Source organism: Coregonus lavaretus (assembly GCF_964263955.1).
Source record: "Coregonus lavaretus genome assembly, chromosome: 2".
In the NCBI taxonomy this organism is placed as follows: domain Eukaryota; kingdom Metazoa; phylum Chordata; class Actinopteri; order Salmoniformes; family Salmonidae; genus Coregonus; species Coregonus lavaretus.
This window is the reverse complement of record NC_139989.1, coordinates 21,680,252-21,697,841: the sequence shown is the minus strand read 5'-3', so window position 1 is coordinate 21,697,841 and position 17,590 is coordinate 21,680,252. Positions and strand designations below refer to the sequence as shown.

The window sequence follows — 17,590 nt, the reverse complement described above, 5'->3', positions numbered from 1 at the left end:
AACCTTGTCATTGTGGATTCTCTCTAAAATGTCTCTAAGGAAATCATCTGACCTATACCATCTACAAATTGTATTTTATCATATGTATTATGTTAGAACAATTTATTGATGGAAATTTGGTTTGTTAGCGTTTAGTTTTGCTCCACCCAACACAAACCGTTCAGACTTTCCAGACAGGCTTTAATTAACCTGAAACACACAGGGGAAAGATCACCAGGAAGACCCAGGAACAGCTGGAGAAGGTCTGTGGAGGGACATCCTTGACGGAAGTGAAGACCGCCCAACACCGAACCCGCTGGAGGAAAACACCGAGCTCTCCAGAGCGCAAAAGTCAAGTAAGTCATACATGTCTTACCGTAGATGGGTTGGCTGACAACTCACGAAAACGATGTGGGCGCTTCCATGGTGAAGAAGTCAGCCTGTTCTGATTCTGAATGGCCAGATTGCTAGCAAGAATGACAAGAAACTGCAATGTGGAGAATCGTAAGTGGGTCGTTTCAGCTTGTTTCATGTTGTGATTGAAACCATGTCTTGTTTTGAGGTGTATTGACTGATTTAATGTCAATGCTAATATGGCTAAAATTCGCCAGCTACCGAACCAACAACTGTAAAATTGTATTTGAGAGACAAGTGGTCATTGTGCAAATGTATTTATGGAGACGAAATATAGCTTACATGTCAACAATCTAAGCCAACCGCATCTGTTTTGCCCCATGCTTGCGCGTGCATCGTTTTTGTTGCTAAACAACCAACCAACCCATCTATGGTTTTTACAAGTATTCTGTATAAACTTGAGTAGCCATTATATATTATGGTATGGTATTATATAATTATCCTGCTACTGTTTATACAGACAATTATATTAACTTGATGGTTTATTCAGATGCTGAGTCCACTATTAATGCGTTCATTTACATTAGACTGTTGTTACTGCACTACTTTTGAACAGGGCCTATAGGGGGGATAGGGTGCCATTTGCGATGCATTTGCATTCCCTTACAGCTGGTGATTGAACACTGGTGCGAGTCCCCTCTATGAATATAAATAGTGTACTGAGTGACTGGCTTTCTGAGATAGACTTGAGAAGACTTCCCCCTAGCCCACTTGGATGTATTGCATATTTTAGTTTTACCTTTTGTTTGCCTACTCTAGAGTTTTTAAAAAAAAAATATTTCATCAACTTCTGTTCAATTTCACTTTGTCTGTTTACTCTTTAAATGGTATTGTACCATGTTCGTGGTTAGACTGGCGAATCATTAATTACTGCATGAGGTGCATGCTCAGAGACCATGCACGGGCCCCTAGCCATGCCTGTTTGACGTCAGAATTTAGGAGGGGCGCCTTCTGAAGGTTGCTGTTCGCGGTGCTGAATCCTGTTACGACTGCAGGAGTGAAGTGGCGGACCCGAGACATTGCTCCGCAAATCTCATATTTCCACTTTCACACGCTGTTATTTCATCCAGCGATTTTCGACCATCTTTATCTAAAACTGACATTATGATGTTTTATCAAAGGTGTGCAATGGATTAGTAAAGAGTAGCCTAATGGATTTGCCGTGTTCCATCTTCGCTGTGTTGTATCTTTGCCAGTCTCTTTCAACTACCTTCGCTGACAGCAAATATGGTAAGTCGACAGTCGTGGTCAATATGTAGCCATTTGTATTATAGTAAAAAAGATACTTACCTGCCCAGTTGTTGCAGTGCGAAAGATGGGCTTTTCAGCTGCCGTATGATCCGCGGAAGGTATAGTATATGGAAAAACTAAACTAAAATAGACCCCAAAAAATAGCGTTTACGTCTTCTCACTAATACTATTCAGGGAAAAAGTTTTTCTGTACATGAGTCCATAAAGGAAAATCAAAACAGGGCAGGCTGCTTGTGTCAGGGACAGGGTTAAACTTCTAAACTTCAGGACATAAACTTAGTGAGTGTCCCAGGTTAACGTTAATGATTAAAATAATCAACTACTGTATACTATTCTAATATTCGATTTAACCATGTTTTGAAGCTATACAGTATTTGTTTACATTTACATTGTTTTCAAACATTGGAGTAAAACAAGCTTATATTTTGGGTCCTTATGGGGTTAGACAGTTTATTAGACACATATATAATTAATTTAAAAATCCATAAATAGATGTACCAATCCCAGATTGCCCCATTAAAGTGAGAACTATGTGTGACCCATGAGTTTATTGATGTCATATTCATAAAACATACTACATTTTTTTTTTACATTTACATTTTTTAGTCATTTAGCAGACGCTCTTATCCAGAGCGACTTACAGTTAGTTAATACATTTTATATATATATATATATATATATATATTTTATACTGGCCCCCCGTGGGAATCGAACCCACAACCCTGGCGTTGCAAACGCCATGCTCTATCAACTGAGCTACATCCCTGCCGGCCATTCCCTCCCCTACCCTGGACGACGCTGGGCCAATTGTGCGCCGCCCATGAGTCTCCCGGTCGTGGCCGGCTGCGACAGAGCCTGGATTCGAACCAGGATCTCTAGTGATGCAGTGCCTTATACCACTACATGACATCTACTATGCGATTTGTAAGCATTTTGTTATTTTCCTTTCTCTAGAGAGATATTTCCTTAATGACATGGTAGTAATCTCTTAAGGGTAGCACATACACCTTGGTTGATTATAGTCTTGGCAGGGAAATCTGCCATTATACAGGTATTTTGATCGGTTTTCCCTGCCTTGCCCTAGTTTAACACTTTGTGTATAACATTTACAGTGCTATGAAAAAGTATTTTCCCCCTTTCTAATTTTCTCAACTTTTGCACATTTGTGATACTGAATGTTATCAGATCTTCAACCAAAACCTAATATTAGATAAAGGGAACATAAGTGAACAAATAACACAACAATTACATATTTATTTCATAAACAAAGTTATGCAACACCCAATTCCCCTGTGTGAAAAATGAATTGCCCCCTTACACTCAATAACTGGTTGTGCCACCTTTAGCTGCAATGACTCCAACCAAATGCTTCCTGTAGTTGTTGATCAGTCTTTCACATCGCTGTGGATGAATTTTGGCCCACTCTTCCATGCAGAACTGCTTTAACTCCGTGACGTGTGGGTTTTCAAGCATGAACTGTTCGTTTCAAGTCCTGCCACAACATCTCAATTGACTAGGCCATTCCAAAACTTCCAATTTGTTGCTTTTTAGCAATTTTCATGTAGACTTGATTGTGTGTTTTGGATCATTGTCTTGCTGCATGACCCAGCTGCGCTTCAGCTTCAGCTCACAGATGGATGGTCTGACATTCTCCTGTAGAATTCTCTGATACAGAGCAGAATTCATGGTTCCTTCTATTAAGGCAAGTCGTCCAGGTCCTGAGGCAGCAAAGCATCCCCAAACCATCACACCACCACCACCATGCTTGACCTTTTGGTATGATATTCTTACGGTGGAATGCAGTGTTTGGTTTTCGCCAGGCATAATGGGACCCATCTCGTCAAAAAAGTTGACTCAAGTTTGACTCTTGGAAGAACGTTCTATGGACAGATGATTCAAAAGTATAACTTTTTGGACGACATGGTTCCAGTAATGCCTGGCGAAAACCCAACTATGAAATTGTTGTGTTATTTGTTCACTTATGTTCCCTTTATCTAATATTAGGTTTTGGTTGAAGATCTGATAACATTCAGTATCACAAATATGCAAAAGTAGAGAAAATTAGAAAGGGGGCAAATACTTTTTCATAGCACTGTAGAAGCCATTGTGGATAAATGGTCCCTTTTTTTGAGGTTGCCTTGCAGTGCAGAGACGGTAGGGTTATTACCAGGTGGCATAGAGCTGAATTGAGAGGTGAGTGTTTCTGTTGCCCCTGTCAGAATGATAAGCAGGGATGCCGTCATCTCACTGATCCTGAATCAATGTGTGTAGTGTCTGTGTGGGAGTGGTGACCTGCGGTATCATTCTCTCTCTGAACCAAAATCAGATCATGGAGGAGTCAGTTGCCATCTGTACGTTTGGAAAGTGACAATGTATTTTGTTTGACTTTTCTCTGTTTCTGTTTTGTCTTGTACTGTCTGTCTTCCCATTACTTTCTGAGTAGGCCTCTCAATAAAACTGCAGGCCTATATGTCTGTCCTGTCTTATTCCCTCTGACTGTTGGTCTTTCACCTTGTCTCGATCTGTGCCAGTCTAACAACATTGTAAGTTCCCACAATGCTCTCAGTGAAACTCTAACTGGAAAAATCATTTAGCGAAATTAATAGGAATGAATGAATAGGAATAGGGAGGAGAATGGTACAGCATTCAAGAGAGCTGATCAAAATGTTGTTGTTTTTTAGCTTTGGAGCCACTGTTGACTGTTTGCATCCCAAATGGCACCCTATGCCCTAGTGTGCACTATTTATGATCAGAGCCCTATTGGCCCTAGTAAAAAGTAGTGCATTATGGGAAATAGGGTGCCATTTAGAAGGCAGTCTGTCTCTGTTAATCCTGAATGAGTCAGCCATGTTCCCTCAGAGAATTCTGACACAATCATTATATAATCCCTCTCATTGTTCAAATTCATGCTTGTTTAAAAATAAACATCTTCCTGGGGTTGGTCTCCATCGTCAGTGTGTGCAGAGTCTGCGGACTGCCTGGGTGTTTGAGACAGTTATTGTTTTTAATGAGTCCCAGTGTGCCTTGCACTGTTGCCGGGAAGCGCCCTGATTGGTTTCGTAGAGCGCATGCCATTCCCAGTTGGACTTGTGTTGTGTAGCCTACTGTGGATCTGAGTGGGTGTACTGTATCATCTGGATGTGTGTAATGACACCAAATAGCACATGGAAGCTCTGAAAAAAGGATGTGGGTAGAGCGGTGATAGCCGAGCAGCTATAAATATCAGTTACTTGAAGAGCTAAACAAAGGCTAAGAGTGGAATTAATAACCATGGATTCAGGATCAGAGTGTATAGAGAGGCTGTTTGATGACAGAGCTGAGGGTGTTGTCATTTGATTTCTGGCTATGGGGATATATAGGCTGTGTCCCAAATGGCACCCTATTCCCTACATAGTGTATTCCTTTTCTTTATTGAATAAATATTTTAAGGTCTTTTCTGACTTTATTGAATAGATAGAGAGGATTACAGTGGAGAGAGGTTGTGTCAAAGGGCAGTAGGCTGGATTCAAACCTATGCCCGCACTGGGCCCTGGTCAAAAGTAGTGTACAATATAGGGAATAAGGTGCCATTTGGGACGCAGATATACTTCATGGTTTCTATCTCATCAAACTACCTGGAAAGAGGGAATTCTTTAGTTTAGGGAGAACGACACTTTGCATCTCACACAAGCATGACTAGAAAGTAATTACATAAAGGCAATGTTGTGTTCGAGACCACCTAAAGCGAGACCAAGACCGGAGCAATTTGACTCTGAGTCAAGACCGAGACCGGTAGGGGTCCGAGACCAAGTCAAGACCGAGACCAGAAAAATGTGAGTCCAATTCAAGAACATGTTTGTAATTGTGTCAAATCATCACCATAATAAGAGTTCAAAATGTCCAGTATTTCTGTGTTCATATTTCAGAAGAACATATGGATTCTTTAGACATTCAGAATGGTGAAAAAATGCATGCTGAGGGCAAATAGAGAGCCACTCTACAAATGATCACTGACCCAACCAGGTCTATAATAGATAAAAGGACAAAATATGTTACAACTTCCCCGGTTACTAATAGTGAGCGTGCAACTTTCAAACAATATCCCCACTCTTCCCTACCAGCAAATCAAGGAAATTCTGACAAGCAAGGCAAAGTTTGAGGATATTTTTCAATGAAAGTAAAGGACAGTAAAGTTACGAGTAAAGTAGGAAGTCCAGGTTTCAATAGGAGATAAGATATTAATGTTTCATGAAAGGACTGTGAATATTTGGCTTGTTCTCAGCAAAAAAAGCACAAGTCCTCATTATCCAATACCGTCAAGACCGAGTGTATCCTACGCCGAGACAAGACCGAGACACTCAATATGTGGTCTCGAGATAGGACTCGAGACTGGTCTTGAGTACTACAACACTGCATCAAGGATTAGACAAAGAGATGCATAAGTAAATAGGTCTAGGTATGGTATAGATTAATAACAAAGGCATAAGGGATTGTTTATGCATGGTCTACGTTTGGCCTCTTAAAGCCTACTGGAGCAGCCTGGTCTCAGACAAGACGTAACATAGTCAATGTAAATCCGGGACACTCAAATTAGTATGATATGTTACGTTTGGTATGGTTACATAAGACGGAACATTACTTAAGGCAAAACTCGAAAGTCTAGCAACCCAAAGGTTGCGTGTTTGAATCTCGTCACGGACAATGTTATCATTTTAGCTTATTAGTACCATTGTAACTCCTTACTACTTTTTAATTACTTTGCAACTATTTAGCATGTTACCTAACCCTAACCTTAAAGGTCCTGAACAGTCATTCTGAAAAGTACTTTTCTCTCAAGGCTAACTACCAGGAAGTTTGAAAAGACAGGCTGAGTGGGCTGGGAGCTTATATTCATGAGCTTGCCTTGACTGACAGCTCTTTCAAACGTCTATGTCAAGAAACTTGGATGCAGTGTTGCAGAAAAATCATCTCAAGCTAATTTGGTGATACACAAAGTAACTCAAACAACATTGAAATTGCTTCAATTATATAGTGTTTTTTACACATCTCCTGTTCAGCATGTCTCTTGTGATGCGGTTTACAGCAGCACTGACGGATGTCTTGACTTGACAACTGCGTCAGAGTTTTGAACGACCCTTCCCCAACTTTTTACCTAAATCCAATTACATGTTGCCATTTTTTGTTTATTTCACATTGAATTCACGTTAGTTGACAACTAAACCAAATGTAAATCAAAACCAGACGTTTAACTGACGTCTGTGCCTAATGGGTAGCTACGTGTATCTTCAAAGCGTGCTGTCTCTCTGCTCAATGCGCTTCTGCTGTCATCAACCTTATCTCCTAATACAGTGAGGGAAAAAGGTATTTGATCCCCTGCTGATTTTGTACGTTTGCCCACTGACAAAGAAATGATCAGTCTATAATTTTAATGGTAGGTTTATTTGAACAGTAAGATACAGAATAACAACAACAAAATCCAGAAAAATGCATGTCAAAAATGTTATAAATTGATTTTTTCATTTTAATGAGGGAAATAAGTATTTGACTCCCTCTCAATCAGAAAGATTTCTGGCTCCCAGGTGTCTTTTATACAGGTAACGAGCTGAGATTAGGAGCACTGTACATGCCCGTCTGAAGTTTGCCAATGAACATCTGAATGATTCAGAGGAGAACTGGATGAAAGTGTTGTGGTCAAATGAGACCAAAATGGAGCTCTTTGGCATCAACTCAACTCGCCGTGTTTGGAGGAGGAGGAATGCTGCCTATGACCCCAAGAACACCATCCCCACCGTCAAACATGGAGGCGGAAACATTATGCTTTGGGGGTGTTTTTCTGCTAAGGGGACAGGACAACTTCACCGCATCAACGGGACTATGGACGGGGCCATGTACCGTCAAATCTTGGGTGAGAACCTCCTTCCCTCAGCCAGGGCATTAAAATTATCCCACTGGCTATAGGGTGAATGCACCAATTTGTAAGTCGCTCTGGATAAGAGCGTCTGCTAAATGACGTAAATGTGCCCTTGAGCAAGGCACTTAACCCTAATTGCTCCTGTAAGTCGCTCTGGATAAGAGCGTCTGCTAAATGACTAAAATGTAAATGTAAATGTTAAAACGGGTTGTGGATGGGTATTCCAGCATGACAATGACCCAAAACACATGGCCAAGGCAACAAAGGAATGGCTCAAGAAGAAGCACATTAAGGTCCTGGAGTGGCCTAGCCAGTCTCCAGACCTTAATCCCATAGAAAATCTGTGGAGGGAGCTGAAGGTTCGAGTTGCCAAACGTCAGCCTCGAAACCTTAATGACTTGGAGAAGATCTGCAAAGAGGAGTGGGACAAAATCCCTCCTGAGATGTGTGCAAACCTGGTGGCTAACTACAAGAAACGTCTGACCTCTGTGATTGCCAACAATGGTTTTGCCACCAAGTACTAAGTCATGTTTTGCAGAGGCGTCAAATACTTATTTCCCTCATTAAAATGCAAATCAATTTATAACATTTTTGACATGTGTTTTTCTGGATTTTTTTGTTGTTATTCTGTCTCTCACTGTTCAAATAAACCTACCATTAAAATTATAGACTGATCATTTCTTTGTCAGTGGGCAAATGTACAAAATCAGCAGGGGATCAAATACTTTTTTCCCTCACTGTACATCCAGACAACTTTCGCTTTGATTCATTGGCTTCGCTCTATCCCCACTAGCAATGGGCATCTGGCATCCCACAGATCTATTCAGTGATTGGTGACGTTAAGTTTCAGTGCTTATAAATCATCCCAGTGGATAGAGATGTGACTACAATATCTGTGTGTTTATTTTTGGATGGCTCAGGTATCCTCCTGTATAAGCTAGGCTTCTTCCCTTATGAAACCCAATGAAGGCCACCTAGGTTTTATTTTCTTCCTGTTGCTTATGGGTTTTCAGGTGCAGTGTGATGTTGCCCCTGCAAGCTGGGCTGAAGCATATCTGGGGCTTGTGTCCCAAATGGTACCCAATACCCACATAGTGTACTATAGGGCAGTGGTTTTCAAACCTCTCCTCGGGGACACCCAGTCATTTCACAATTTTGTTGTAGCCCTAATATAGATCACCTGATTCACATATTCAAGGGCTTGATGATTAGCTGACAAGATAAATCGGGTGTGCTAGATGTGGAATAGTTCAAATACATGGAATGGCTGGGTGTCCTCGAGGAGAGATTTGAAAACCCCTGCTATAGGGAATAGGGTGGCATTTGGGAAGTAGCCTGGGTGTGCTCTCATTCTAATCCTCCATCAGCCCTGGTTGACATATCAAATGGGACACCGGTCTTGAATGAGCTACCTGGTTAGTAGGTAAATGAATGAGCTACCTGGTTAGTAGGTAAATGAGTGAAATGAACCAATGTAAGTGACACAGACCCCATGAGCTGTTATTTATCCCGCAATAATACCCCTCTTTACACACGCAAGCAAACAAACTTATGCTCTATGATGAAATTATGATCACTGAGCAGTTGGTCTGTGATTTGCGAAGTCTGTTTTCATAGATTCATAATGCAGACAGCTGCCGCGTTTCATTGGAGTGTAATTGATCTAACATCATGTTCTAATTTTCAGCTCGCATCTGTTCTCCAGTTAAATAAATATGCTATTGATTCCAACTAACAAGGAATATTATGATAAACCTCTCTCAGCTGCACCAAACCAAGATACAGCTGTTGTAGAATTCATTTTTCAATACCTCACATGAAGTATGATGCAGTATAATCCAATGTTGGATTTGGAAATAGAAGCAATGGAAGCCCTGCTCAATATACCTTTCTGTTGTCATGAGTCATAAATGGGCAAATGGGATTCTAAACCCAAAGTTCAGCCTTTGAGGTATAATACATTAGTATTGCATTGCAGTAAAACCTCTAAAGCAGGCTGTATTCAGAGCTTTTGTACGCTGCCACGGATGGTGTGATGGCAGATGAAGCGGAACCGCTGCTATAAAACAAACCAGATGCTCTGAGGACTATATTGATATTGAGTGGTTATTGAGATGGGTAGAGCGAGCAAAGCGGCTGTGCTGCACTGTACGTGTTTCCAGGCTAGTTTGTGCGCGTGTTTCCACTGTTTGTTGAGGGGAGTCTGAGTTCTTTCAGAGACGCTAGTGGTGGGGGAGATCTGTCTTAGGAGATATTCGCTGGCTGCTTTATGGGGAGAGAATGCTCTGTTCTGAGTGACACACTTTAGGTCAAGGCTAAGTTCTTCCCTTTAGGAGTAGACAGACACTAAACGTGGAGAACAACTGAGTTGTATTTATTAGGGCAAACCATAGCAAAATGCTTTGTAACTGAAAACCAAAACGATTTTGTTTGTTATTGGACAGGTTCAGGTAGCTTCAAGTTCCTTGGTGTCCACATCACCAACAAACTATCATGGTCAAAACACACCAAGACAGTTGTGAAGAGGGCACGACAATGCCTATTCCCCCTCAGGAGACTGAGAAGATTTGGCATGGGTCCTCAGATCCCCAAAAAGTTATATAGCTGCACCATCGAGAGCATCCTGACTGGTTGCATCATCGCCTGATATGGCAACTGCTCGGCCTCCGACCGCAAGGCGCTACAGAGGGTAGTGCGTACAGCCCAGTACATCATGGGGGCCAAGCTTCCTGCCATCCAGGACCTCTATACCAGGCGGTGTCAAAGGCCATAAAAATTGCGAAAGACTCCAGCCACCCTAGTCATAGACTGTTCTCTCTGCTACCGCACGGCATGCGGTACCGGAGTGTCAAGTCTAGGTCCAAAAGGCTTCTTAACAGCTTCTACCCCCAAGCCATAAGACTGCTGAATAGCTAATAAAATGGCTACCCGCACTATTTGCATTGATCACCCCCACCCCCCCACCCTTTTTTTTTTACGCTGCTGCTACTCACTTTATTATCTATGCATAGTCACTTTACCCCTACCTACATATACATATTATCTCGACTAACCTGTATTCCCGCACATTGACTCGGTACCGGTACCCCCTGTATATAGCCTTGTTATTGTTATTTTATTGTTACTTTTTATTTAACTCTTATTTTTCTTAACTGCATTGTTGGTTAAGGGCTTGTAAGTAAGCATTTCACGGTAAGGTCTACACCTGTTGTATTCGGCGCATGTGATAAATACATTTTTGATTAGTTCCTCCCTGTTTCAGTCCGGCTTCTTCCGTTTGGCACCAAATGACTACGACCCAGATGGCAGTCTGGCCCTCTAAAACACACCAGGCTCAAAACAGATGTGTTCTCGAGGAATCTACATACTTTCGGGAAAGTTGTCAGGAGCTCTTAGAACATAGACAATGATAATGATATAACCAAATAAAATAAATCCAATAACACATCTATGCCTCGAATGGGAAAGTATCACTTAATACTGTGTTGTTAAGAAATATCTGCCTTCTTTACGGTAGCCTACCTTTGGGAATATTTGGGATGTACTATCTAGATTAACACACAGAAATGTGACAGGGTAGGGATGTGTCCCAAATGGTACCCTATTCCCTATGTAGTGCACTACTTTTGACTAGAGCCTTGTCAAAAGTAGTGCACTAAATAGGGAATAGGTTGCCATTTGGGACACATACAGGGCAATTTTTCAGGTATGTCAGTATCATTCCTCCTGACTGTCTTGCATCAGGGGGACTGTGTCCTGGTATTAAGTGTAAATTAGAGAGAGAGCTGATAGAGGAGGTCCCTCACAAGGTCAGTCCAGTACGGCAGTGTCACAGTGTATAATGAGGACGCTAACGCAATGATGAGTATTCAGGACACTGTCATCCCGTCCCGGTGTGGCAGGCGACCGGACGGAGGAATTCATCTCAGCAATCCCAGGCCTGATTAAATGCAATAATGCGCTTGCTAGTGCTATTGATTAACTCTCTGAGCCATTTCAGTAATCACCGTAGAAACAAAATTACTTCCTGCCACGTTAAGCTGGATGGAGTGCCAGACAGGATTCTAACACCTGGTATTCAGCTTTTAATAAGACTTGTGTGGTTAGTTCATAAGAACCAGTCATATGCCATGCAAAGCGACTGTGCATAAATTTTCGCGTAGGTGGCACCAGTGGGAATCAAATCTACTATCCTATCCTGGTGTTGCAAGCGCCATGCTCTACCAACTGAGCCACACTAGAGTAAGCACTAGAGTATCCATACTGTAGTAATTACTGGCCACATTCTTAGAAAAAGGGTTCCAAAAGGGTTCTTGGGGGGTCCCATAGGAGAACCCTTTTTGGTTCCAGGTAGAACCCTTTTTGGTTCCAGGTACACTGTAAAAAATAACTATTTGGATCAACCTAAAAAACATACTTCAACTGGTTACAAGTAAATTGTAAATTCAATTTTTAAAAAAATACAACATTTGTTGAAACCAAATATGATTCAATGCCAACTGATATATTTGATTATTAACAGACCTATATTTCAAGTTGCAACCTATTTCTTTCAAGACTCAACTTACTTTTCCTTTTTGGTTAAACCTAATAAATAACATAAATACAACATTTCTAATAGTTCTATTTATTTCATGTAAATAGAACAAAATATTTCATGTAAATAGAACACATTTTTTCATCTTCTTCCATGTAAAATTTTCGCTTTCGAATTACCTAACCAAAATTCTTCAATTTGGTTACAAGCAATTATATAAATTCCATGTAATCAAGAAATTAAGTTGGTTCAATAACATGAAATAATGCCTCCAAACATAATCTTTACATAACACTTTCAAATGTATTGACCACAATATTGTAAACAAATGGTCACAATCTTTTCAATGTAAATCTTATCAGGCTCTTAAAGCTGCAACATAGAAATGTGAGTTATAGATCTGTCATTTGCATTGAAAGCAAGTCTAAGAAGCGGGATATCTGTTCTATGTGAGCTATTTCTATGCTTCCCATTCGTAAGTTTCATTTTTGCGTCTTTTACTTTCAGTTTTGTACACCAGCTTCAAACTGCTGAAAATACAATATTTTTGGTTATGGAAAATACACTACCGGCCAAACGTTTTAGAACATCTACACATTCAAGGGTTTTTCTTTATTTTTTCTACATTGTAGAATAATAGTGAAGACGTCAAAACTATGAAATAACACATGGAATCATGTAGTAACCAAAAAAGTGTTTAACAAATCAAAATATATTTTAAAATAGCCACCCTTTGCTTTGATGACAGCTTTGCACACTCTTGGCATTCTCTCAACGAGCTTCATGAGGGCCTGAAATGCATTTCAATTAACAGGTACAGTGAGGGAAAAAAGTATTTGATCCCCTCCTGATTTTGTATGTTTGCCCACTGACAAAGACATGATCAGTCTATTAAAAAATCTAGAAAAACGCATGTCAAAAATGTTATAAATTGATTTGCATTTTAATGAGGGAAATAAGTATTTGACCCCTCTGCAAAACATGACTTAGTACTTGGTGGCAAAACCCTTGTTGGCAATCACAGAGGTCAGACGTTTTTTTGTAGTTGGCCACCAGGTTTGCACACATCTCAGGAGGGATTTTGTCCCACTCCTCTTTGCAGATCTTCTCCAAGTCATTAAGGTTTCGAGGCTGACGTTTGGCAACTCGAACCTTCAGCTCCCTCCACAGATTTTCTATGGGATTAAGGTCTGGAGACTGGCTAGGCCACTCCAGGACCTTAATGTGCTTCTTCTTGAGCCACTCCTTTGTTGCCTTGGCCGTGTGTTTTGGGTCATTGTCATACTGGAATACCCTTCCACGACCCATTTTCAATGCCCTGGCTGAGGGAAGGAGGTTCTCACCCAAGATTTGACGGTACATGGCCCCGTCCATCGGCCCTTTGATGCAGTGAAGTTGTCCTGTCCCCTTAGCAGAAAAACACCCCCAAAGCATAATGTTTCCACCTCCATGTTTGACGGTGGGGATGGTGTTCTTGGGGTCATAGGCAGCATTCCTCCTCCTCCAAACACGGTGAGTTGAGTTGATGCCAAAGAGCTCGATTCTTGTCTCATCTGACCACAACACTTTCACCCAGTTCTCCTCTGAATCATTCAGATGTTCATTGGCAAACTTCAGACGGGCCTGTATATGTGCTTTCTTGAGCAGGGGAACCTTGCGGGCGCTGCTGGATTTCAGTCCTTCACGGCGTAGTGTGTTACCAATTGTTTTCTTGGTGACTATGGTCCCAGCTGCCTTGAGATCATTGACAAGATCCTCCTGTGTAGTTCTGGGCTGATTCCTCACCATTCTCATGATCATTGCAACTCCACGAGGTGAGATCTTGCATGGAGCCCCAGGCCGAGGGAGATTGACAGTTATTTTGTGTTTCTTCCATTTGCGAATAATCGCACCAACTGTTGTCACCTTCTCACCAAGCTGCTTGGATATGGTCTTGTAGCCCATTCCAGCCTTGTGTAGGTCTACAATCTTGTCCCTGACATCCTTGGAGAGGTCTTTGGTCTTGGCCATGGTGGAGAGTTTGTGGACAGGTGTCTTTTATACAGGTAACAAACTGAGATTAGGAGCACTCCCTTTAAGAGTGTGCTCCTAATCTCAGCTCGTTACCTGTATAAAAGATACCTGGGAGTCAGAAATCTTTCTGATTGAGAGGGGGTCAAATACTTATTTCCCTCATTAAAATGCAAATCAATTTATAACATTTTGACATTTTGTTGTTATTCTGTCTCTCACTGTTCAAATAAACCTACCATTAAAATTATAGACTGATCATTTCTTTGTCAGTGGGAAAATGTACAAAATCAGCCGAGGATCAAATACTTTTTTCCCCTCACTGTATGCTTTCTTAAAAGTTAATTTGTGGAATTTCTTTCCTTCTTAATGCGTTTCAGACAATCAGTTGTGTTGTGACAAGGTAGCCCTATTTGGTAAAATACTATTTGGTAAAAAAACAAGTCCATATTATGGCAAGAACAGCTAAAATAAGCAAAGAGAAACGACAGTCCATCATTACTTTAAGACATGAAGGTCAGTCAATACGGAAAATGTCAAGAACTTTGTTTCTTCAAGTGCAGTCACAAAAACCATCAAGCGCTATGATGAAACTGGCTCTCATGAGGACTGCCACAGTAATGGAAGACCCAGAGTTACCACTGCTGCAGAGGATAAGTTCATTAGAGTTACCAGCCTCAGAAATTGCAGCCCAAATAAATGCTTCACAGAGTTCAAGTAACAGACACATCTCAACATCAACTGTTCAGAGGAGACTGTGTGAATCAGGCCTTCGTGGTCGAATTTCTGCAAAGAAACCACTACTAAAGGACGCCAATAAGAAGAAGAGACTTGCTTGGGCCAAGAAACACGAGCAATGGACATTAGACCCGTGGAAAGGTGTCCTTTGGTCTGGAGTCCAAATTTGAGATTTTTGGTTCCAACTGCCGTGTCTTTGTGAGACGCGGTGTGGGTGAACGGATGATCTCCGCATGTGTATTTCCCACCGTAAAGCATGGAGGAGGAGGTGTTATGGTGTGGGGGTGCTTTGCTCGTGACACTGTCTGTGATTTATTTAGAATTCAAGGCACACTTAACCAGCATGGCTACTACAGCATTCTGCAGCGATACGCCATCCCATCTGGTTTGGGCTTAGTGGGACAATCATTTGTTTTTCAAGAGGACAATGACCCAATACACCTCCAGGCTGTGTAAGGGCTATTTTACCAAGAAGAAGAGTGATAGAGTGCTGCATCAGATGACCTGGCCTCCACAATCCCCCGACCTCAACCAAATTGAGATTGTTGGGATCATTTGGACCGCAAAGTGAAGGAAAAGCAGCCAAAAAGTGCTAAGCATATGTGGGAACTCCTTCAAGACTGTTGGAAAAGCATTCCAGGTGAAGCTGGTTGAGAGAATGCCAAATGGTGTGCAAAGCTGTCATCAAGGCAAAGGGTGGCTATTTGAAGAATCTCAAATATATTTTGATTTGTTTAACACTTTTATAGTTACTACATGATTCCATATGTGTTATTTCATAGTTTTGATGTCTTCACTATTATTCTACAATATAGAAAATTGTACAAATAAATAAAATCCCTTGAATGAGTAGGTGTTCTAAACCTGTTGACCGGTAGTGTATATTTCACAGCAGTTTAGTTTGTACAATGATTCTCTACACTATACATGCTTGTTTTGTCACATAAACTGAAATTAGGTGAAGTACTAGAATTCTAGCATCCAGAAAATGGCTGAGTGATTTCTGCATAGTATCACATGCACTAATGCAAGTATCATTGGAGATTCAGTGCTGGCAGTGTACATGTTTAATTTTTAAGCCGTTGGCTGACATGGAATTGTTTTAAGATGGTCATACCATGGATCATTTATCTATTTCATTTTGAATTTTAGAACCCCTTTAGGTATATAAAAAAAAATATATATATATGAATGAATTTGGCCTTTACTACTATAGCTCATAGAAACGCATTGAATAACCATTTATGAATGGCAAAAAAGTGTCTGTCCTATATCTAGGAGATATAATAAAGTTCAAGGGGGTAGGCACAAAACTACCTCCATACTTTCATTATTATTTTTAACTGATACCGGTTACCTTCAGACTAGTCCTGTGACACTTGTGGGGGTTGTAGAGCAAAATGTGGGGGTCGTAGAGCAAAATGGGGAACAACTCCATGTTCGTGAGAATCTCCCTTTTCCACATTAGTTTTTAGCCCAGACTAGGGCTGTCCCCGACAAAAAAAGTATCAAAGTATATGTAATTTCTCAAATATACTTAAGTATCAAAATTAAAGTATACAATTCCTTATATTAAGCAAACCAGATGGCAAGATTATTTAAAAAAAAAATCATTTACGAATAGCCAGGAGCACACTCCAACTCTCAGACAAAATTTACAAACAAAGCATTTGTGTTTATTGAGTCTGCCAGATCAGAGGAAGTAGTGATGACCAGGGATGTTCTCTTGATAAGTGCGTGAATGTGACCATTTTCTTGTCCTGCTGTAACAAGTACTTTTGGGTGTCAGGGAAAGTGCATGGAGTAAAAAGTACATTATTTTCTTTAGGAATGTAGTGGAGTAAAAGTAAAAGTAGTTAAACAAATAAATAGTAAAGTAAAGAACAGATACCTAAAAAAAACCTGACTAAAGTAGTACTTTAAAGTATTTTTACTTAAGTACTTTACACCACTGGACACAAATTACTCAAGAGGAAGCCAGAGATCAAGATAACCAAAATAAATAAAAAACATAACCTGACCCAACCATCCTCCTCCCGCTCCTGCTGGCTTTCGCAGATTCTGCCGTTACTCTCCTGAAGTAGCCGGTAATAGGCTACACGAGGAGTCGGCAAACTTTCTCATGTGGAATGCCAATTTATCTTACATTTACATTTTAGTCATTTAGCAGATGCTCTTATCCAGAGCGACTTACAGTTAGTGAGTGCATACATTATTTATTTTTTCATACTGGCCCCCCATGGGAATCGAACCCACAACCCTGGCGTTGCAAACACCATGCTCTATCAACTGAGCTACATCCCTGCTGGCCATTCCCTCCCCTACCCTGGACGACGCTGGGCCAATTGTGCGCCGCCCCATGGTCTCCCGGTCGCGGCCGGCTACGACAGAGACTGGATTCGAACCAGGATCTCTAGTGGCACAGCTAGCACTGCGATGCAGTGCCTTAGACCACTGTGCCACTCTTACCATTTCTAACGATCTGTTCATATGCACATTTTCGTGGAACAGTTTAATTTAATTTATTATAACCTTTTATCTCAAAATCTTTGTCATGTGGTTAATCAAAATTCTATCCAAATCTAAATGAAAATTATACAAACCTAAAAAGTAACTTCTATTGCCATTGCCAACTGTGTAAAAATAGCCTACATAAACCAACAAATAAAAACATTGCAGCCTGCAGGTAGAAAATATCCTGATAAAAATAAATATCCTATAAATCACATTGGCAACGCATGGCTTGTCTGCAACGAACTTGAAACATTGTA

The 17,590-nt window shown here is 40.8% G+C and overlaps 1 protein-coding gene across 1 annotated transcript in view; it reads left to right on the top strand.

Moving 5' to 3' along the window:
- Positions 1-1,544: 1,544 nt before the first annotated feature.
- Positions 1,545-17,590, top strand: part of LOC311100424 (receptor-type tyrosine-protein phosphatase N2-like) — a gene marked incomplete at both ends in the record, with an annotated part of 320,583 nt that continues 304,537 nt past the window's right edge. Inside the window, one exon of the mRNA XM_084141339.1 lies at positions 1,545-1,623. Coding sequence (XP_083997465.1) covers positions 1,545-1,623 — 79 coding nt within the window. The remainder of the gene's footprint in view (positions 1,624-17,590) is intronic.